This window comes from Arvicanthis niloticus, chromosome 1, assembly GCF_011762505.2.
Source record: "Arvicanthis niloticus isolate mArvNil1 chromosome 1, mArvNil1.pat.X, whole genome shotgun sequence".
In the NCBI taxonomy this organism is placed as follows: domain Eukaryota; kingdom Metazoa; phylum Chordata; class Mammalia; order Rodentia; family Muridae; genus Arvicanthis; species Arvicanthis niloticus.
Window position 1 is genome coordinate 95,699,909 of NC_047658.1, and position 23,887 is coordinate 95,723,795.

Here is a 23,887-nt window from a genome sequence, read left to right on the forward strand (position 1 = left end):
GTAGGCTCATGTCTTTGCACACAGACACTATACTATTGGAAAAATCAAACCAGTTTACTTGTACAGTTGATTCAGTATGTTCTCATTTTGGTGTGGCTTTATGGGGATTTAAGTGTGTTAGGTCTTTGCAAACTGTGTTGCTGTCTCTGTGTGTTTATTTATTTTTTTAATAGATTGTTCTTTTCCTGTTCAAATGTTTTAAAACGTGACTCTTTAAAAATTTAGCCTTGCTTATACAAGTCTGGGAGGTAACAGTGATATCACAGAGCCTTTGATAAATCATGACTTGTTAGCTGATCTCAGGTGCAATCATCGTGTGTCAACTGGCCATAAGTGAACTGAGAACACTTGAACAAAGTCTGTTAATCAAAATAAGGAGAAATGTTGTTATTTCTGGCTGGTGGTGATACATAAGTAATAATGTATAAATAATGTTTTAAAAGTAAGGCTAAACATTGAACATGCAGCATATAGTACTCAGAACACACTGGCAATGTCTTCAGTCAGTTGCATGCTTTGTAGGATGACTCACTTTGAAGATGTTCAGAGACCCTTAAGGGAACTGCTTCATTCATTAAAAGAAAAAAAGTCCAGTCATTATTTTCCTTGGTAAAGCTAGTTGAGAAACAGGTGGATTTTAGGTCCCTTGCAATGTTTTCTCTTAAATTATTTTCACATGCCGTAAACCTGGAATTTGGGAGGTAGAGGCAGGAGGTTTAGAAATTCAAGGCTGTCTTCAGCCACATGAAACCTTGTCTGATAAACACCAGAACATTGGGAGGAGTGGAGGGTGAATACGATCAAGATAAATTTTATTGAATTCTCAAAGAGATATATATATACAAATTATGTCATATATATAAATATTATATTAAGACAGGTATAATGCATACACCTTTAATCCTAGCACTTGGGAGGTAGAGGCAGGCAGATCTCTGTGAATTCCAGGCCAGTCAGCAAGAGCTACTTAGTGAGACCCTGTCTTTTATACACACACATATGCATATGTGGGAGATATTTTTAAAAAAAAAGCAGAAAGCCCCAAAACTTCATTTTAGTTTCAGGTTCTTTCAAATTTACTCTTGCATTTCCTTAACTTAATGGTAAGCTATATCAAGATATACTAGTTTACTTACCGAATTTAATTCTTTCCAAATATCTTTTTACTTTTTAAAAGTAATATGGACCTTTAAATTTTATAATTTATGTAACACTAATATATCTCATTAGACAGTTATAGCATCTAACTGTAACATACTGTAATGTTAAACTTGTCTGTGTGTGTCTGTGTGAGTATAAGATTCCTGATGGTTCACATCATAAAACATGACTTTTATGCCAGATACAAACATTTTTCTCTCTTTACTGAGCCCAAGGCACCTGTCTTTGCTAGGAAGGCTGTGGTGGGCACATTGAAGAGTTTCTGAGAATGGTTGGGGGTGTGTTAGCCTACCTTCTTGGACTCATTTCTAGAGCTGTGGCATTTCCCCTTGTAACTTTCAAGTCCCCTCATTTCTTGAAGAAGTGCTCTCCCATTTAATTTATATATATATATATATATATATATATATATGTATATACATATATATAAAAATTATATATATATACACACACACACACATATATATATGTATATATATATATTGTCTTCTGAATTACGTTGTGACATCATTTAGTGTTTAAAAAAAAGTGTTGCTTAGGGGCTGGAGATGTATGTAGCTCAGTTGGCAGAATTCATGCCTAGCATGCACAAAACTGGGATGCTATCCTCAATACTGCATAAAACCCAGTATAAAATGGTGGTGCAAGCCTTTAATCCCAGCACTTGGGAGGCAGAGGCAGGTGGATTTCTGAGTTTGAGGCCAGCCTGGTCTACAGAGTGAGTTCCAGGATAGCTTACACAGAGAAACCCTGTCTCGAAACAAAACAAAACAAAACAAAACAAAACAAAACACAAATGGTGGTACAAACCTGTAAGCCTAGAATTTGGGGGAGGGGCAGGAAGATCAAGAGTTCAAGGTCATCCTCTGATACCTAGGGGGTTTGAGGCTCATGCGTGTGACATGAGAACCTGTCTTAAACTAAACAGAAGCATGTATTGATTGGAGGCTGTCTACCCAGTTTGTGCCAAAGTAGGAAGATGAATAGTACTGCTACCAGACCAGCAGGATGTGTGGGCCTGTGCAGGAGACACACAGGGCTTCTAGAGACAGATACTAGCATAGCGCCTTAACACAAACTTATATGCAAGATTTGATCTGAGTCTTTTGTTTTGAGACAGGGTCTCCCATGCCCTAGTTGTCTTTGAACTCAGAGCGTACCAGAGGCTAACACTGACTTTGTCATTCCCTTTCCTCTACCTTCCCTGTGCTGGGCCAAGAAAAATGAAGTGCTGGGAGCTCTATGCCTGGCTCATTAATTTGAGTCTTGAGGTTTGAGGTCTAAGTGGTTCCTACCCCGCCATCCCCTGGGAAAATCTGTTTTCTTCCTAATAAAATGGGAAGAAAGGTGTTCTTTGGTTTAATTTTATGAAGTTCCTTCAGCTGTAAATTCCCAGTGGTCATATCACCTTATAAAAGTGAAAAGGCCTTTGGAAGGCACCAAGAGTGGTGGGGATTTTATCTTATCAAAAATAATGCCTTTTTTGTTTTTGTTTTTCTTGTGATAGGCTCTTTTTATGTAGCCTTGACTGGTTTGAAACTTCCTATGTAGATCGGCTGGTTTTTGACTCACAGAAATCTGCCTTCCAAGTGCTGGGGTCAAAGGCATGTGCCACGGAGTCCAGCTGAAATAATGCTTTTCATGTACAATTCCTTTATTCTAATAGGATATCAGAGAAGACAGGGAGCTTATGAGAACAGAATAGGATGTAACTGGCCAGACTGTAAGATGCGGTACCATTTTTGCCTCTGCTTCCCCATTCCCTGGTGTTTGTTTTTGTTTTTAAATCTGGAAGCAGTTGTTCACCTGAGTCTAGGTGGAACAGCGAATCCAGGACAATAATGATAAGTTTGAAGGCAGAGCTTTTGTGAGGGCCCACTTTATACACCACACAATCCTAGAACAGATACAAAAGAGTATAGTATTTTTAAATAAAGTTTTTTAGAAAAAAAGATGCAATTATTTAAAAACAAGCTGAGACAAATGTTGCATCTATTTAATGTTAGAAGTGTAGCTAGCTTTATGCATCTTTTTAAATAGCTTTGTCTAAAAATGAGGAAAGAGAAATACCAGTGTCCATCTGTTTTGATTTACCTCAGAATTCTCCCTCTCTCCTTCCCTCCCCCCCCCCTCCACCTAGCCTTGAGCTCACCATGTAGCCAAGGATAACTTTGGCGTTTGATAGCCTGTCTACACCTCCTGAGTATTGGAGTTACAGGAGTACCTCATTGCTTTGGTTTATGTAGCACTGAATATTGAACCCCAGGCCTTGTGGGTGCTAGGCAAGCTCTCTACCTACTGAGTAGGTAGGTACCCACTTCTTGTTTTTTTTTGTTTTTTTTGTTTTTTTGTTTTTTTGTTTTTTTTTTTTTTTTGTTTTGTTTTGTTTTTGGTTTTTTGAGACAGGGTTTCTTTGTGTAGCTCTGGCTGTCCTGGAACTCACTCTGTAAACCAGGCTGGCCTGGAACTCAGAAATCCACCTGCCTCTGTCTCCCAAGTGCTGGGATTAAAGGCGTGCGCCACCACTGCCCGGCTAGGTATGATAATTCTAATGATTTATATTTTATGTATGTAAGTACTTTGTCTTCATGTACATCTGCATACCAGAAGACAGTATTAGACAGTTGTGAGCTGCCATGTAGGTGCTTGGAATTGAACTCAGGACTTTCAGAAGAGCAGTGAGTGTTCTTAACCACTGAGTCATCTCTTCAACCCCAGCAAGACAATTCTAAACCTGCCTCTATGTTAGCATCATCTAGAGAACTTTAAAAATTATATTTATGCTGGGGCCCCACCTTGGCCAGTTTAAGTCCACCTCTACTACATGAGCCCAGGCATCAGTAGTTTATGAACACTTAGATGATGGTAATGAGCAGCCTGGCTTGATAGCCATTGGTTGGGCTTGGTTTCACAGTGGGAAATCACCAGCCACCTGAACTTCTGAATTGGATGAATTCTTCAGCTTGTTGCCTAGTAGAGAAATAATAACCACTATGAAAGCTGAGGAAATGAGGATCAAACTTTGAACTTTAAGCTGGCACCTGAATGGAATTATTACTTACCCTGTCGTCCAGCCTCATTAAATTCTGAGGATGAAAGCATGACATGCTAACAATTGGTGCTTTCAGTTCCCCATCCTAAAGCTCTTTTCTTCATCCCTTTTGATTTTGGTGTTGGTGATTGTCAGAGCAATAATAGCCTTTGTCTTTAGCAGGAAGTGAAACTGGGGTCTGATTAGATATGCATAAACTATCTGCCCCCTCTTTAAAGACACAGATGAAACTTGCTTTTAAACTGTGTAAAACCTATGCTGGCTGGCTCTTGCTTTGAGGGAGTGCCCTCACTCTGGGATCTTGGAATGAATGACTCATGCTCTCTGCAGGCACACGGTGCTTAATCACTTGTCTTTTGTGTACCAGGAAGAGAAGGGCATATGAAAATAGAAGCTGTGTACTACTGCCAGATGGACTTGAAATTAGTAGAACTGTTGACTTAGTGGTCAAACAGTTGAGCTTATTTCAATTACAGACTTTGGCTGTATGTTTCTTTATTCTTTCACGAATTAAAATTTGGCATTATTTCTAAAGTGCTATACTTGTGTAGTTTGTAACAATTCTTATTATGTAACTTTAACAATATTAAACTTTAAAACTTATTTGTGAATTTAAAATGTTTCTTTTTGAATGTGTTTGCCAGTTAGCATACTAGCTGAAGGACAGGTTAAAATGTATTGGAGCAGCTCAGTTACATGGTGTTCTCGGTGGAGGAACAGCATAAGGCATGCCCACTTTCTCTGCCATTATGATCCTTTCTGCCCCCAGAATAGCCATTAAAAATATTGACAGTGTCAAATCCTTACGTGTTGCATACGCTCAGACAAATACCATCGCCACACATTCTCTATACATTAGGTTTGCTAGTGCTAACTTATTTTCTTAGTAAAGAATAAGATTATAATGTATTTCAGGTTTACCTAAAATGTGTGTATGTATGTATACACACACACACACACTTTGTCCATTTCATATTGTACTGAACAATAAAGTTGAGCAGCTCCCCAAACCCTTGAGTCCTCTCTTCCCTCAGTTATAGAACCTGTTCAGGTCTCACTGTTTCCTGTCCCTTGGGCCATTTGTTTGAGAAATTAAGTACACATGCTATGGATTTAAAGACGATTTTTGCTTAGAGTTTTTTTTTTTTTTTCACTTAGTCTTGATTTCATCTCATCATCAATTATTATTTTACTGATAGACCAATGCTTTTTTTTTTTTTTTTTTTTTTTTTTTTTTTTTTGAGACAGTGTCTCATTCCATAGCCTTGGCTGGCCTGGAATTCTTATGTAGACTAGACTGCCCTGGAATTCTCAGAGGTCCTACTGCCTCTGCCTCCCCAGTGCTGAGATTAAAGGAGTGCACTGCCTTGCCTAACCTAACACATTTATAGATTTATTTATTTATTTATTTATTTATTTATTTATTTATTTATTTATGTTTTGTTTTGAGACAGGGTTTCTCTGTGTAGCCCTGGCTGTCCTAGGACTCTGTGTTTCACTGTAGAGACCAGGCTGACCTTGAACTCAGAGATCTACCTGAGTTCTGCTCTGCCTTCTGAGTGCTGGGATTAAAGATGTGCACCACCATTGCCCTTACTATTATTTTTTAAAGGTTTGTTATTTTTATTTTATGTGTATGAGTGTTTTGCCTGGATGTATGTATGTTTGCAAGCCTGGTGTCTTGGAAGCCAGGAGAGGTTGCCAGATCCCCTGGAACTGGACTTAAGTATGGTTATAAGCTGCCATATGGGTGTTAGGAACCAAACCTGGGTACTCTGTGAGAATAGCAAATGCTCTTGACTGCTGAGCCATCTCTCTAGCCCATCAATGCATTTATTTTTGAAAGTGCCAGTATAGTAAAGCAAAGATTGATATTTTGATGTTTCTTTAAAAATAATAAAATCTTTGGCTGGGGGTTGTGGTTCAGTGTTGGAATATCTGCTTAGCATATTAGTATATAGGCCCTGAGTTTGGTCTTTAGCACTATGCAAAAACAAACAAACAAGCACCCTTAAAATGTTAGTCCTGCTCTAGTAGTTTATAAAAATTACCAAGTGTTGGGAGACACCTGTTTTTACCCTTTGTATCTTTGTTGTTTATTCATTTAATTGAGTAACTGTTGCTGCCTCTTAGGCATCAAGCACTGTCCCCAGTCACAGGTAAACACAGGTAAACAAAATAGAATTTGGTGTTTAATAGCTTTTTTATTTGATTATTAAAAATACATTTATCACAACAATTGATATGCTATTTCTGCCATTTTTTAATTTTTATGTTTATTGTGTTCTTTTCCTTACCTGTTGTTTTCTCTGTCTGTAATTGGGTAGCTTAGACTTTTTCAGGTATCTTTCTGTTGCTGATGAAAGGTGATACTTGGGGGCTGTGGAGGTGCTGGCTCACTGGGTAAAAGTGAGTGTTGCTAACCCTGATGACTACAGTTTTCATCCTAACAGTGACAGGAAAGAAATGGCTCCTGTGAGTTATCCTCTGACTTCCACGTCAGATTTTGCTTTTTTGTTTTTGTTTTGTTTGTTCAAGACACAGTTTCTCTGTGTAGTCCTGGCTATCCTGAAACTCAGTCTGTAGACCAGGCTGGCCTTGAACTCAGAGATCTGCCTGCCTCTGCCTCCCAAGTGCTGGGAGTAAAGGTGTGCACCACCATGCCTAGCCTCTACATCAGATTTTTTTTTTTAAATTATGTTTAAATATTACATATCCTAAGGTCAAATATAGCAGGAGAATAGGATAGTCAAAGCTACATAGTAAAAACCTAGGCCAAGAATGTATTTTAGTGGTAGAGTACTTGCCTAACATGCTCAAGACTTTGTTTACTCTCCAGTACCCCTTTAAAAACAAAACAAACAAAACAGCCCATCATGGGAGCATGGCTGTGCACATCTTTAATTACAGCACCCAGGAGGCAGAGGCAGGCGGATCCCTGAGTTTGAGATCAGCCTAGTAAGACCTTGTCTCAAAAAAGAAAAAAACAAAAAACTTCCCTGCACATTGTATTCATATCCCATTGTGGTTTTATAAGACTTGGCATCCAGTATTTATTTTGATGTTATGATTAACATCACCAGTATCCATGACTGCTCCATACATACTCGCTCCTTTGAGGCTGTGCTTCTAGATGCTGACATGGAGGAGACTGGCAGTCACGCTTCATTTGCTATTTGGATCATCGTTGGCTTGCTGACACTCAGACTGGATGTCCAGTTTTACTCTGTATCAGAACTATAGCTTAATGTTTCATATTTTGAGGAAATAGAATTCTGGGATAAATATAGGCATTGTGATGTCTCCATAAAATATCACCTGAAAAAGGCTTTAGGAATTATAGTCTTACTCTAAGATTTAAAAGTATAAAACTTTTAAAATTAAAATTAAAACCATATATGTATATATATAATTGTTTTGTTGTAGGTTTTTTTTGTTTTGTTTTGTTTTTTTCTTTAGACTTGCCGGGTAATCCTGGAACTCAGTGTATGTATCAGACTGGTCTTAAACTTCTTGGGATCCTCCTGCCTCTGCCTCCTAAGTGCTGGGATTACAAATGTGTGCCATCTTTCTACCTTCTTTTTAAAAGCTTTTGTAGGTTCTTAAAATAAAAATGTACAGGCAAATTGTTGGGCTAGGAGATCCTGGAGTCCTAATATATACACATTTCCCTACTTGAGCTGAAAGTTACTGACATTATTATTATGTGACAGGACCCTGAGCACTTTCTCATGATTTACTTATCCTCATGGAAACCTTGTCAGTTGGTTAGCATTTGCAAAGCAAAGCTGAAAGGGCTCAGGCTGTGGTGGAGCCGGGTCCTTGGCCTGGAGCACCACTTGTAAGCTGTGGCTATGCCACATGCAAACATCTTGACTCTGTCCAGCTTTTAGATGTTAGAGTCAGCTCCAAGGCACCGTGGTTGGTTCCTAGGAGTTACCTGGGTCTCTGGTTCAAGCTCGCTCTCTTTTGTGTGTTGTCTGCAGACTCATTCTATCTCAGCTGCAAACCTAGCCTGCTTGGAGGCACACAGCTCCTGCCTTGAGCCGATTCTTGTGTTCTTACAACTCTCCACTTCTGCCGTCTGGCCCAGCAGAATGTACAGTGTTTAAGAGTCGTCTGTGCATCCAGTACGTTCAGCACTTGTCATTTGTTAAGAAATGTGTTGGATCTTAGCATTCCAAGCTACCCAAAACATAAAAGAGCAATCGCAGGGGCCAGCCCTAGGAAGGTAGCCCCCACTTCAGCTGTGCTATAGAGAAAGACCAAATAACCTTTTCTTCTCAGCCCCACCCAGTAGTGCAGGTCCACAGGTCCTACTTTTGCCCACTGACATAGAAAGATACAACTTTCCCCTTTCCCTTTTTTTTTTTTTTCTGTCGATTTTGGATGCTGTACTTCTCCTTAACCCTCTCTGAGTTTTCTTCCTACCATGTGTGGCTTGTCTGCCTGGTATGGAAAGAAGTGTAGTGATCATCAGATATCAAGAGGAGAGAACCAGTAGGTCTTGATGAGAAACAAAGACATTTCAGATGGCTTGTAAGTTTTGGCTTGGACACTGGAATGATGATAGTGACCTCAAACCCCATGCAAATATGGGGGTATTTGGTAAGGAAACCTATGTGTTGGAGATACGTTAGAAAAGACCCCTCGGACTGAGAATGGGAAACTGTGTTCTGATGTTAACCAGCTGGATGATGGGGACAGTCACTTTATGGCATCAGGCTTGATGCCTGCCAGGCTTGATGGTCACATCTGTAATAGGCCACATGAATTTAATTTTTGTCAGTTTAAATAGTAAACCTTTCCAATGTGGTTACTTAAATATTATCTGACTGCAATAAATTCCTTTCCATTTTGGAGTGGCCTGTCTAGCTCAGAACCTACAGTGTCATGCACTGAGAACAGAAAGCTAAACCTTAAAAGGTCTCTGTGAGTTTCCTGTTTTTCATGAGTTCCTGTGTGATCAAGGAGTTAGCCAAGTCAATAATTACATTCACTAAGGCAAGGTGCTGAGGTAGAGATTTGCTACACAAACATATGGTTAGTTCTTAGGGCGAGAGGAGTGAGGAATGTGTCTGGAGACCATTAACCCTTATTCTGAGGGTAGAAGGAAGAGCAGGAAGAAGTGGGTGGGGAGTAGCATTCCAGACCCAGCCTGAAGGAGGTTGGGGAGGGTGACTTCAGGCCAGGATGCTGAGTGTGGAGAAGGGCAGGCCTTTTTCTAATTGTTTTTTACTCTGTGTGTGTGTGTGTGTGTGTGTGTGTGTGTGTGTGTGTGTGTGTAACAGGTTTCTCTCTATGTAGCCTTGGGTTTCTTGGACCTAACTATGTAGACCAGGCTTACCTGCATCTCACAGAGATCTCTTTATCTCTACCCCCTGAGTGCTGGAATTAAAGGCATGTATCATCAAACCCCCTCCCTCCTTAACTTAGCTTAAAAGCTTTTCTAAGGAATTTGGACTTTGTTTCCAAGGATGTGTGGTGTAGAAGTAATGATTGAATTACCAGTGTTCATAGTTACCCTTTTTTAATGCCTAATGTGTTTCTTTGGCATTAATGTTAAACTAGGCAAATACTCCCTTCTAGCTTCAGTGGGCACCATTATGCTTATGCATAGAACTTACATATGTATACATAAATAATGAAAATAACCTTCAAACGTGTATGTACATAAGCTTCCCAATGTGCCCTCTGAGGTGTTATATCTCTTTTTCTATTATTTTTGTGATACATTTTTTTATATTTGGTTATTTTAGGAGAGAGAGAGAGAGAGAGAGAGAGAATGGGGGTGTGCATGCGCACACACTTAATGCTGTGTGTCTGTGTGGAAGCCACAGAACATTTGCTGACGTTTCTGCCCCTATGCTGATCTTCTCATCCTGCTGCCATGTCCTTCCCCTCGGTGAAGGAGGAGGACTTGGGTTCCCATTTCCCTAAGTTAGTGCCATTTGATGTCTTCATTTGCTTCTCTGTTTCTCTAATTAGCCTCTCAGCCCTTTTTTTTGCTGACTTAGAAGAAAAAAATCCTTCCTTTCCAAGGTTAACCTTATACCTGTACTTCAGATGTCATCATGTGATTTTTCTCCTTTACTGTTTCCTCTTACTATTTTATTTTTGAGGTAGAGTCTTGAACTCATTACTACTATAATATAGGAATGCCTACTTTATGCAGTGCTAGGGATGAACCCTGAGCCTTGTGCATGATAGATAGGCATTCTTCCAACTGAGCTGATCTCCAGCCCTCAGTATAATCGTTGGTATACAATCATTATTCTCTCCTGCCCTTCCCAGTGTGTCCTGAGATGTTACGTCTCGTTTCCTATTAATCTTTGTGATACATTGCTTAATATTTGTTTATTTTCAGAATGTGTGGTATATGAGTGTGTTTATGTCATATGTCTGTGTGTTTATATGTGTGTATGTGTGTGCATGAATGTGTTTATTGTGTGTATACATGTTTCCTATTTGTGTTTACTATTGTGTATGTGTGTGTGTGTGTGTGTTTATTGTTGTGTGTGTCTGTAGAGGCCAGAAGAAGTTATCAGGTGTCTGCTATTGCTCTTTGCTTTCTTACCTTTGAGGTCAGGTCTCTGACCGAAACTGGAGGTCCCCCTCTCCCTGCCACAGTTAAATGATTATCAGTAAACCCCAGTCATCGTCTTGTCTTTGCTGTGTCCCCTAGCCCAGCACTGGTGTTACAGGTGTATGCCACCAGGTCCTGCTTTTTACATGGTTGTTGGGGAATCTGAACTTAGGTCACCATGCTTGTGCAGTAAACTTACATACCCACTGAGCCATCCCAGCCTCTTCTGCAGTCTTTTAAAAACTTTTTTAGATGATTTATTTTCTGTGTATGACTATCTTGCCTATATGTATGCATGTGCATCACATGCATGTCTTGTGTCTTGTGTTTGGTATTTGCAGGGGACTTGGTGGCTCACAAGTCTGCTGCCTACCCCTCTCCCATTTGTTGTTTTTGTTTTGCAGTAACTAGCCGGTTCCCCTGTTCCCAGTTCCCATTCAGGAAGCTGCATTTCTGCCAGTTACATATTCGAATGTGTTCTCCAGGTCATGGTATGAACAGTTTCTCACTGTGGACCTCAGACAATTGCAAGCACTATTTAACTTTTGGGTGAGCATTCATTGTGTCAACCCCAGCAGTAATCTTGTTTCACTTATGTTGTTGTCTGTCTGCCACAGACTCCAGGAAGTGTGGGCTCATTGCCCTTTATTTACTTAAGTCTCTCCTTAGCTGGCCTCAGTTTACTGTCAGTCCTATTCAAATTTCCACCGAACCTACTGGTCTTATGCTACCTAGATACTACTCTACTAGATACTACTCTATTTATTGTGGGTTTTTTTTTTTTTTTGTTTTTGTTTTTGTTTTTTGAGACAGGGTTTCTCTGTGTAGCCCTGGCTGTCCTGGAACTCACTCTGTAGACCAGGCTGGCCTCGAACTCAGAAATCCACCTGCCTCTGCCTCCCAAGTGCTGGGATTAAAGGCGTGCGCCACCACTGCCCGGCTTGCTGTTGTTTTAAATATTTATTTTTAGTTAACTTATTTGTTGTTTGTGTCTGTGTATTGTAAAAAAAAAAAAAGTTTTCCTCCTGGCCACTTAGTTCCCAGAAATAACAACTCTGATACTAATTATTTATTAATAAATGCCTAGGCCATAAGCTTCAGCTTATTCTCTGACTTGCTTTTAACGTACTATCCCTTTTATTCTAACTGGCTTCAGCTACATGGCTGGTTTCCTCTCCTTGTCTTATGTCTGTCTCCTCAGAGTTCCTGGGGGAAATTTATTTATTCTAACCTGAATTCAGCTAGTTGGTGGTTTATGTCCATCTTCTCAGTGTTTGTGGTGAATCCCCCACACCTCTCACTATTTCCCAGAATTCTTTCTCTTCCTGCTGGATGTCCCACCTCTTATTTTCTGCCTCAAGTCATTGGCCATAAGCTTTTTTATTGACAGGTGATGCTTATTAATAGATTCTCTCTACAGTGTATGTGCACTTGTGTGGGGAATAGGGAAGGGTGTGGGGTGGGTGGCTGCATGTATCTGTGCACATATAGAGACCAGGAGGAAGTCTTTGGTATACTCTTCTTTTTTTGGTTGACTTATTCCATTGAGTCAGGGTTTTTCCCTGAACCCAGGGCTATGTTTTCTTAGCTAGGCTGTGAGCCAGCAAACCCTAGAGATTCTTGTGTCTCCACCTTCATCTCCAAATTGGGAGCTGGACACCCAGCCTATTATGTGAGTTCTGGGATCCAAACTGTAGACCTCATGATTGATCAGCAATCGCTCTCACTGCCTAGTTCTCTCTCCTGCCCCTATCTGGACCTAGGGCAAGTACTCTGCCTTTGAATGATAATCCCCCCACCCTGCTTCTTTAGTTTTTTTATCTTCTGAGCTTGAGACCTTGCAGGTATTTGATATGTATTTCCCTAACAATGGGGCAGATTCCAGAACATATCTTCAATAGTCCCTCTTTTCCTTTCATGAAGCTTATTACAGTTGTGACCTTTGGAGGTCAGAGGGTCAGGGTTGAGGAAGCTGGTGCTCTTCAGCAGGAACATCTGTGTTGACAGATGTGAGACTTGGCATGTCTGATACAGTCTTGACAGACTGGCTATAGGAGTAAAGGTTAGAGTAAAGCATTTAAAAGTAATAGAGATAAAAGCAGTTAATGCATAAGTGATGTTAGGTAAGGAATGCTTTTTTAAGCTTTAAGATAGATTTGTATAGTATCTGCAAACAAGATTTGAAGTCCTAAGTATGCAAAGGATTCAGAGGTCAACAAGAAATATAGGCTAGGACTTCACATTTGCTTAGCGTTAATCCCATTGGTTAAGAATAAGATCACTTTACAATTTAAAGCCAGATTTAAAGCCAGTTTTAATTAAATACATACCAGGTTGGACTCTAGTCAAGTCCACCTCTGAGTTTCCAGAAAATGGCCACAAGTCATGTTTTGTAGGAGCTTAACAAGGCAAAACCAATCATTCATATTTCCTATCAGTTCCAATCAGAGACAAGCATACATCCTGACGTATTTCCTGCCATGTACCTCCCACCCACGTGTGATCAAGCACGTCCCATCAGCACATCAAACAAACCTAGGACAAACAGGAACCTACTCTTAACTGCAAGCAGAACTCTCAACCTGCAGGTATTTTTTTTTTTTTTTTCTGTCTTAGTCTCACAGAGAAATTAAAGATACAAACAAGAAGGGCAAAGCAGGGAGACGATATACACAAAATCATTGTAAAAGACGGAACATGGTAGAAGAATAAAAGTAGCTACTTTTATAGTTAAATATTTAATATTACCAACAAAGAAAATAGCCCATTTCTAGGTAATGGATGCCATTAAATTAAGAGATTAAAAAATCCTGGTAAGTTTTAAGCTAGGTGTAAGGCTGCATACTTTTAATTTCAGTATTTGGGAAGCAAAGGCAGGTGAATCTCTATGAGTTCAGACTAGCCTAGGCTACATAGTGAGCTTCAGGACAGCAAGGACTACATAGAGAGAGACCCTGTCTCAGTGTGTGTGTGTGAATTAAAAAAAAAAATTACCTGCATCTATATGTAAATACATGTAAATATTATATATATTATATGCATATATGCAGAAAATTTTTATGTATATATGTAAATTTTAAAATAAACTTTTAAATTTGCTTTTGGCAGAAATCAATGTGACATAACATTTATAGAGTAATTTGGTATTGCTCAAGAGCCTTAATTTTTTAAATATTGTGACTACTAATTTTATTCCTAGGAATCTATCTTAAAGCTATTAAGGATAGAGGCATAAAATATTTGTATAAAACTCATTATTTATCACAGTATTTTTTTTTCTTTTTTCTTTCTTTCTTTCTTTTTTTTTTTTTTTTTTTTTTTTTTTTTTTTTTTTTTTGGTTTTTCGAGACAGGGTTTCTCTGTGTAGCCCTGGCTGTCCTGGAACTCACTCTGTAGACCAGGCTGACCTGGAACTCAGAAATCTGCCTGCCTCTGCCTCCCAAGTGCTGGGATTAAAGGTGTGCACCACCATTGCCTGGCACAGTATTTTTATAATAGAAAAAAAAAATCTTAATTAAATATTTATGTGAGAAAATACTTTTGTAAATGGAAAATTATGCCATCATGATTTTAAAGGATGTTCTATTACTTTAAAAAAGATTTTTTAAGATTTATTTCTATTTTATGTGTCAAAGTCATTTGCATGCATGCATGTCAGTAAGTGTACTCAATGTGCAGTGCTGTGGAGGTCAGAAGAGGGGTCAGATGCTGTAACTGGAGGTCCAGCCATCTTGTGGGTTCTAGGAACTGATCATCCTTTGTAAGAGCAGCAAGTGCTCTTAACAGTTGCACCATTGACCTGGATTAAGATCTTGATCATTCTTCAGTGACAGGTTCTTGAGAGGAAGGACCAGGAGATCATAAAAAAGAGAAGATGGGAAAGTTGAGGCCCAGGAGGTGTCTCGTACAAGCTATGTCTTATCTAAGAAAGTTTATTAAATACTACAACATCATATATCCAGTTTGCAGGGAAAGGAGATAGTGAGGAGAAACTTTCATATGATGGTTGAAGTCAGCTGGATACTAACCAAACAAAGGGAACACAGGACAATTCAAGTGTGTCACAGACCAAGTACACATGCAGTATCCTTGGGTCTGATAACCATAACTCTTTAGGTCAGTGGTTTTCAACCTGTGGGCATGCATCACTATCACTTGGGAGTTGAATGACCCTTTCATAAGGGTCACCTAAGAACATCCGAAAACAAATATTTATATTACAATTTATAATAGTAGGAAGATTACAGTTATGAAGTATCAATAAAAATAATTTTATGGTTAGGGTCACTACAACGTGAACTATATTAAAGGATCACAGTGTTAAAGAGGGTTGAGAACCACTTCTTTAGGGGTAAGAGTTGGGTTCTCAGGATCTAAAGCTGAAGCTCCCCCAAGGTCCCATCCCCAGACCTTTTCTATACATCAGGGCTGAGGGAGTATGACAGATCAGCCTGGCTCTCACCACACCATCTCTCTAGCCCTTGAAAAAGACCTTTATCTGTGTGGCACTGCAGTTAATATGCAGACAGAGACCTGAAACGAGACATAACAGTGTTACCTCAGTGGCCAGTTTCCCCCACGTTTGTTTTACCCTGTTACTTTGTAATCACACCCGGCATTTAAAACTTCCTGTTTCAGTAGCTCCCTGTGTAGTTTCTGGGGGAAGTGTTGCAGCAGGTCGCTGTGGTGTACAACCCCAGGCAGATGGGCAGGCATCTTTGGTTTTGTTTATTTTGAGAAACAGTCTTGCCATTGGACCAGGGTGGCCTGAAACTCAAGACCCTCTTGCCTTAGCCTGGATAACAGCGAGGATGGTAGGCATGCACCACGATTCCTGGCTCTAAACTTTTTCTTTTCCTTTTTTTTAAAATTTTGAGACAGGATCTCAAAATTGTGTAGTCCTGGCTGGCCATGTGTCACCCCTCCCTCCACTACCTCCCACCACGCACCTTCTGGCACAGTAGGTTGCTGCAGGACTGACTAGGTGTATCCTCTTCCACTGAGGCCAGACAAGCTGGCCCATTTAGGAAAATGGGATTCACAGGCAGGCAGGCAGGCAGGCAGGCAGGCAACAGATTCAGGGAGAGATTCCTGTTGTTGGGGGCTCACATGAAGACCAAGCTGCTCATCAACTTCATATATACAGGGCCCCTAGGTCCAGCCCATGCTTGCTCTTTGGCTGGTGATTCAGTCTCTGGGAGCCTTCAAGGGTCCAGGTTAGTTGACTGTTGGTCTTCCTGTGGAGTCCCTGTCCTCTTTGGGTCCCTCAGACAAGTTTTCTAAGCATTATTTCTTCACTTATAAACTGTGTCTCCTAATGTCAACCTCATAATGTTGTCAAGATTGGAAATGAGGGTTGGCAAGATAAGGCACTTGCCTCAAAAGCCTGGCAACCTGAGTTTGATCCCTGGAACCCACATGGAAGAAGGAGACAACTGACTCCCACAAGTTATCCTCTGACCTCCACATATGCACCTTGGCACATTTGTGTCCCCACTTTGACACACAGAACAAACAAAACAAGAAATTTTAGAAATGATATGTATAAAAGCCTTTAAAATGTTTTTAATTCTTGCAATAAAAACAGTGAAGTTGAGGTGAATATGAGTTGCCCATCATGAATGAAACCCTAGTTTTATAACCCTGGGTTCACCCCTATCTCTGCAAAATAGCCACAATCAACTGAAGAAATCTATTGGTTATTTTTTTGGTAAAAATATAACAGTAAATACAGAGAAGAAGCCTTTAATCCCAGCACTTGGGAGGCAGAGGCAGGTGGATTTCTGAGTTCGAGGACAGCCTGGTCTACAGAGTGAGTTCCAGGACAGCCAGAGCTACACAGAGAAAAAACCCTGTCTCAAAAAAACAAAAAAAAACAAAACAAAAAACAAACAAACAAACAAACAAACAAAAAAGACAGAGAAGAAATAACAGTCCCAGTTATGGAATCTGAAGCTGGAGGATCACCATGAGTTCACAACTAGCCATGGCTAACCCTGACTCAAGAAATTAATACATAACGAAAAAAATCAAAACCAAAATAAATTTGAAAACTAAGCTATTAGTGTATAGTTACCCTATGAATGACAGATAATATCTCAGTAAAATAAAGTTTAAGTGATAATAATTAAAATGCAATTTTAGCAGAAAAAATATATTTTAATTAATTATTTATTGAGACAGGGTTTCTCTGTCTCTGTGCAACAATCCTGGCTGTCCTGGAACTCACTTTGTAGATCAGGCTGGCCTAAAAGTCACAGATATGACTGCTTCTGCCTCCTGAGTGCTGGGATTAAAGGTCTATGCCACTACACTGGGCTAAATTTTCATTTATTATTAATATATGTGCCTCAGCACACATGTGGAGGTCAGAGGGCAACTTTTGGGAGTTGGTCTATCCTTCCCTCATTGGTTCTGGGCATTAAACTCTGGTTTCATGGTGAGTGCTTCCACTCTCTCAGCCATCTTGCTGGGCTGAGCCAGCAGAAATATTAATTCTTGGTAATCTTTTTCAGCTGTTGAACTATCAGAAATGTCACATTTATCACTATGTGTGTAGCAATCTTTTGCGACCTTGGTTGCAGAAGAATTAAATTATATCCTTTGTCCTTATACATGTTTTATATGTAATTTGCTTCTCTTGTGGCTGTCTAGAGTGTTATTAATTTAAGAAATGAGAAAACAGTGCCACAAATCACTGTAGTCTGTTCTATGGTTCAGATGAGGGACTCAGGGTGTGGTGGCACTCAGTAACTAAGCAGCTCCTGTTGGTTTTGTCCTAGAAGTCACGGATAAGGAAAGTGACTTTCTGGATTCCTTTGTCTAATTGTGTCTGACTCTTAGAAGAAAGATGCTTTTCAGAGTGTAATCCTGTAATCGGACAGCTCCATAGCTGTCATCAGGCCTTGTCTTGGATCTGAGGCTGGTGGCTGTCCTCCCATTTGCCCTCTTTGTAGTGTGGCAGCCTCTTTCCTCCACTCAGTGGGGTTCCTCAGTCCATCCTACCCCTTAATTGTGCAGGTTTCCAGAATCTTACTGAGGCGTGAGAGTTAATGCTTTGCCACAAAGTAATTAATGGTAATATGTTTGGTGGGGGATGTTTATTTTATAACTGCTTTTTTGGTGGGGAGTGTTGATCCCCCAAAATATTTTAAAATAAATAAATTAATAAAAATTAATAAAAATAAAAAAATAAAATTAATAAAATATTAAATTAAATTTTAAAAATATTTTAAAATATGCTACAAAAGATAGTTTCAAATTTCTGGTGAGTGTCGTCTCACAGTTGCTTCTTACTTTATTTTAGCCACTGATCTACTTCTTGCCTGGAACCCCATTTGTTTGGGATTGGTAGAAGGAGTAATTGGGAAAATTCAACTTCATTCAGGTATGTTTTTATAAACTCCTTACACTTAAAAAATTTAACATGCTATTCTGTGATGTTCTTTTTCCAGGTTGTATGTAGATTCTGTTATGACATTGGCTCCTTTGTCATAATTTTGGGTCTTCTCAAAGCGTATGTATTTTTATTTAAGTTTAATGAAATGAAAATAAAGCTTTTGAGAAAAGACAACATACTATTACAATTGTTTTGCTGTTTTGTTAAAGAAAAATTCTCACAAAGTCCCAACTTTGAGCTAGGAATTATACTAATCAGCCTACACAATTGTGATTCCAAACTTACCCTTCTTACCTGCCCAGAGCTTAGTTTAGAGGAAAAGACAGAATGCATGGCCACTGTGGTCCCTGGGTGTAGAAGTGGGTTTGTTAAGGGATGGTACAGCAAGTACCTGGACAGGAAGGAAGTAGCAAGAACAGAGCTGGAAAGGTGGGCAAAGGCAGCTGTGATTGGCTTGCTTTGGGTCAGCTGCCTGATCCTGAGTCAGTCACTTCTGCCAGGGAAGAGATGGGTCTTTTAATGTATAGTGTGGCACTTTATTGGGCCTCTGCCATGGGAGGCAAACGGATGGAAAGTCATTCTACCTGGTCCTCACCTGGGAGAACAGATGCCTCTTCTCCCGGGTGTGAGTATGTATGCTACATATAGATGGGTGCCCGAGGTAGGCTGCCAGAACAAAGTCTTGTTCCCTATAGCTGAAGTTAAGACAGTTATGACCCAGCCTGTGTGGCTGCTGGGGACTCCAAGAGCAGGAAGTAATCTTAACTTCCAAGCCATCATTCCAGCTCCTTCAGTTGTTTTTCAGACAGCATCTCAGTCTAGCCCAGGCTGGCCAAGAGCTCAAGATAAGAGTCCAAGTTAACCTCGAACTTTGTCTGCGACTGTTGAATGCTGGGTTTGCAGGCATGTACCATTACTCCTGGCTCCTTTAGTAATAATCTTGGTATGATTATGAACGATAGGAGGCTTTGGTATTGTTACTGTAGTGTGCCTGCTGCGACTGCTCATTTGTTCTTTCTGTTCTTTAATGATTACTGTGTGTGTGTGTGTGTGTGTGTGTGTGTGCACATGTGCCCCACATTGCACTTGTGGAAGTCCAAGAACAACTCTTGGAGGTTGGTCTTCTCTTTCTACCATGGGTTCAGTGGGTGGAACTCTGGTCTTCAGCCTTGTGTTTACCCGCTGAGCTATTTCGCTTGCTGACCCTGTTCTTTTCTTTGTGTGACAGGGCCTCATTTTGTAGCCCAGGTTTATTTTGAACTTACGGTGTTTCTCCTGACACCGCCTTCCAAGTGCTGGGATCATAGGTATGAGGCACTAACACAGCTGTTCTTAAGTTTAAAGTAAGATTTTTGAGCATTTAGGTGCTGGGTTGATTTTTGTGAATTACAAAAATATATTACTAGAGACATTTTTTTAGTTTTCTTTTGCTAGATTCTGTAGTGAGAATTTTGTAATGTTGTATTCTTTACAAAACACAGAAATATTATCAGTATATTTTTGTTTTAATCCTAGGTATGGGATTTGGGGCTGCTTCAGATTGTCACCAGCAGCTGACTATGATTTGCCTCATGCTCTGGTTGGGGTGTAATTTTGCCAGCTGCAGATAGTTTCTGCAGTTGTATAATGTTTGAAATTCTGGGGCCTTTTCAGAGAGTATATAAATTCTAGGGCCCCAAGAGGTGGATTGTTGATTGATTTTGGTTGTTTAGGGAGGTTGGTTGTAGTTTGTTAGTAGTCATGCTCAAAGAAACAAGAAGAAATTATACTCAGAGATCTCTCCTCTCTCTCCCCTCTATCCTTCCTTCTCCACTATCTAGTGATAGTGGGTGAAGGGGATAGGAGAGGATAAAGGGTAGGAAAAGAGGAACCCACAGAGTAGCCAAGACAGCATTCTTTGGTCATATTTTAAATTATGTTCTTATTATGAAATATTTTTATAAATACATAGGACTGCTTATTACAGATAAATAGTATAGGGTGTTATAAAGTGTGCATTTTTATTTCTTATCCAGATTAAGAAGTGAGACATGACTGGTAACTTTGGAGCTATCACTGCCATTTTTTTCCAAGTGTGTTCTTCCTTTGAAGGGAATCAGTTCATGAGTTTTGTTATTCCATTGAGAATTATTGTTTTTCTCAGATATATATTCCTAAGTAGTATGTGCAGATTTATATTTTAGAGATTTTTATGAAAATTCCATTAAATTATTTGTTCTCTTTCTTTCTCTCTCTGTGATGTGTGTGTGTGTGTGTGTGTGTGTGTGTGTGCATACATGTGCAGACTGTGTGTGGTGGTCAGAGGTCAATGTTGGGTATCTCCCTAGGCCCTTCACTTTATTTTTTGAGATAGGGCTTGGGGTCTCACTGAGTCTTGAGCTGATGGTTCAGCTGGGCCGACTAGCCAGTGAGCTCCCACATCTTCTTGTTTATGTCTTCCCAGAGCTGGGGTTACAGATCATTGCCCTTGGCTTTTGCATGAATTCAGACACATGACCCTCTGAGTCATCTCCCTAGCCTATGTTCTGTGGTGATACATTATTGTGAGAATTGCTCTTACAGTTTTTTGATATATATATATATATATATATATATATATATATATATATATATATATATATATATATATTTAAGAGCATAAATTGCTTTGGCAGTTACTGCTTATCAGCTAACCTCTTTTTTTTTTTTTTTTTTTGATTTTTCGAGACAGGGTTTCTCTGTGTAGCCCCTGGCTGTCCTGGAACTCACTCTGTAGACCAGGCTGGCCTCGAACTCAGAAATCCATTTGCCTCTGCCTCCCAAGTGCTGAGATTAAAGGCGTGTGCCACCACCGCCCAGCTAACCTCTTATTAACCTCTTATTTTTAATTCTTTTCTTTTTTTCTTTTCTCTCTCTCTTTCTTTCTTTCTTTCTTTCTTTCTTTCTTTCTTTCTTTCTTTCTTTCTTTCTTTCTTTCTTTCTCTTCTTGAGACAGGGTCTTACAATTATCCCTGAGTGGCCTGAAATTTGTTATGTAGACCAGACTGGTCTACAACTCACAGAGATATGCCTGCCTCTATATCCTGAATTAAAGGCATGTTCTACTCTACCTGGCCCTTTTTCTTCCTTGTATTATTTATTTTATTTTTTAGTTATTATTATTTTGAGATAGAATCTAACTGTATAGCCCTGGCTGGTCTGGAATTCACTGTGTGGACCAAGCTAGACTGGCCTAGAATTTACAGAGATCCACCTGCCTTTGCCTCTGAAGTGCTGGGATTAAAGGTGTTGCACTACCATGCTTGGCAGTTTTATTTATTATCTACTTTTTAAGATGAGGTCTCAAATATCCCAGGTGGGCCTCAAACTTGCCACATAACAAAAGATGACCTTGAACTTCTCTTCTTCCTGCCTCCACTCCCGAGTTCTAGGTTTATGTGTGTACCACGGTGCCTCTTTCCCCCCTTCTTTTTATTGTTTATATTTTTGAGGTTAACTTGTGTTGATACATGGAACTAGCATTCCCATTCTTCTTTTATGTGAACATTTCTTGAGCTGTCTGTCTTCCCTCACTGGGAAGTTCTTCCCAGATCTTTATTTCTTTTTTCCCTGTTATAAATAACATTGCTTGAGTTTTGTTGTGTGCTCTGTCTTTGGTAGGCTTTAAAAGTTCTTCAACATAGCCAGGCAGTGGTGGCGTATCCTTTTAATTACAGCACTGGGAAGACAGAGGCAGGCTGATCTTTGAGTTTGAGTCCAGCTAGGTCTACAGAGTAAGTTCCAGGACACACAGACCTACTCAGAGAAACCCTGTCTTAAAAAATGTTTTTTCTTCAGCACAGAGGAGAAAAGCATTCAGCCATTGTATAACTATGCTAAGTATTTTAGTAACACCCTCCTACCTGTCTACATTTACATACATACATCTTTAATTCATTTACATACTGACAAGATAATTTGACCGCTGGATGTTCTGAGCTAAAATTTGTTTTTTATTATGCAAATGACATGTGTGAAACTTCTGATTATTTTTCTCTAATTTCAGTTACATCTCAGAGTAGTGAATAAATCACCGAAATCAGTCAGGAGACTAAGAGTCAAGCTTCGTTTGTTAATATTTATTATTATTATTTGTTATTGAACTCTACCATCCACTTCACTCTCTGTTGTGTAATCAGCCCTCTTAAAGGCTGAGTGGTGGGCTGGTGAGATGGCTCAATGGTTAAGAGCACTGACTGTTCTTCCAGAGGTCATGAGTTCAAATCCCAGCAACCACATGGTGGCTCACAACCATCTGTAATGAGATCTGATGCCCTCTTCTGGTGTGTCTGAAGACAGTGACAGTGTACTTATATATAATAAATAAATAAATAGTTTAAAAAAAAAAAAAAAAAAAAGGCTGAGTGGTTTAAGACAGCAACAGTGTGCAGTCCTTGGGATCTGTGGGCTATGCCTAGGTTGCCACATTGGACTTCATGTGGTCTTTCTACATATTTCCATGACTCTTTTCTTACAGGGGCTCTTTCATGGGATCCTCCTTTCTATTCTGGTGTCCTCTTTTTTCTCCTGAATAGTGGCAACAGCTTTTCAGGGAGTGGCTGGAAGCCAAGAAGACAACCCTCCAGGTCAAGGGCCTTATTTCTTAAAGCTATGAAGCAAGAACCAGAATAATTTACCTCATATGTGTCAAACGAGATAGTACCTGAAGGTTCTTAGTAAATTACAAGGCACCATCTTATCAAGGCTCTCTTACTTATACAGATCTATCAGCTTAACTTAAAGGGGAAAATCTACGAGCTGGTGCAAACACAATTTGTAAGAACCCAGGAAACTGAATGTGGATATAGTTTAGAATGTGAGGTCCCTCACCACCATTTCTCTTTGCACCTCTCCTTCAGTTATTTTTCTTTGATTTTTTTTTTTTTTTTCCTTTTTTGAGATGGAGGTCTCTTGTAGCCCATGCTGGCCTCAGACTTCGAATATAGCTAAGGATGAGTTTGAACTGATTTTCCTGCTTGCTCTGAAATGGTGAGATTACAGGTATGCACCACCATACCAAGTTCAGGTGGTGCTGGGGCCTGAACCCAGAGCTTTATGCACGTTAGGCAAGGACTCACTACCAGCCAAACTTCAGCCCTAGACCCTATTTACATGTAGAGAAAGAATTCTGCTCTAAAGATGGTGTTCTCATCCTTCAAGCCTAATTTGAGATTCCCTGTAATCAGGGGAGACCGACTAGCAATCAAACAGATCAGCTAGGGAGGGAGTGTGTCTCACACAGTAGAGAAGAAGCTTATTGGTCCTTGGATTTCCAAGGACCTCCCAGGTCACCTAGTTGACAGGACCACTTACCTAGATGAGGGGAACAGTCAGAGCAGCAGGGAATAACCTTGGAGAGAACCCTAAGTTGTCTTTTATCAGCACTAGCTAAATTGAAATTAGTGCCTGCTGAACTTCTCTCCTGTGCGAACGGATGCAGGTCTTGGTTGGCCTTGTGAAGGCAGTACATACCATAGTAACGGAAGCAGTGGAAGAGGGAGTTGGGAGGAGAGTAAACTGGGAAAGAAAATATGAAAACGGAAAAGAAGAGCAGAACAAGTCTCTCGGTTATTCATCAGTCATATCCTTATCTTGTCCTGCTCATGGCCACTTAACATATATGGCTTTAAAAGAAGGGAGCCATAGGAGAAGCGGACGGAGGTCTGGGCAC

At 39.9% G+C, this 23,887-nt stretch overlaps 1 protein-coding gene across 6 annotated transcripts in view; it reads left to right on the plus strand.

The window, feature by feature from the left end:
• Inpp5f (inositol polyphosphate-5-phosphatase F) overlaps window positions 1–23,887 on the plus strand; it is an 88,498-nt gene that overhangs the window by 6,905 nt on the left and 57,706 nt on the right. For 3 of the 6 annotated variants that reach the window (XM_034509293.2, XM_076911403.1, XM_034509299.2), the window contains exon 2: window positions 18,106–18,186. The exons of 1 other annotated variant lie outside the window; for it this stretch is intronic. In XM_034509293.2, coding sequence (XP_034365184.1) covers window positions 18,106–18,186 — 81 coding nt within the window. Of the gene's footprint in view, window positions 1–11,237; window positions 11,349–13,312; window positions 13,388–18,105; window positions 18,187–23,887 lie in introns of those variants that run through there. 2 more of the 6 variants (XM_076911384.1, XM_076911389.1) reach the window with 2 other exon arrangements.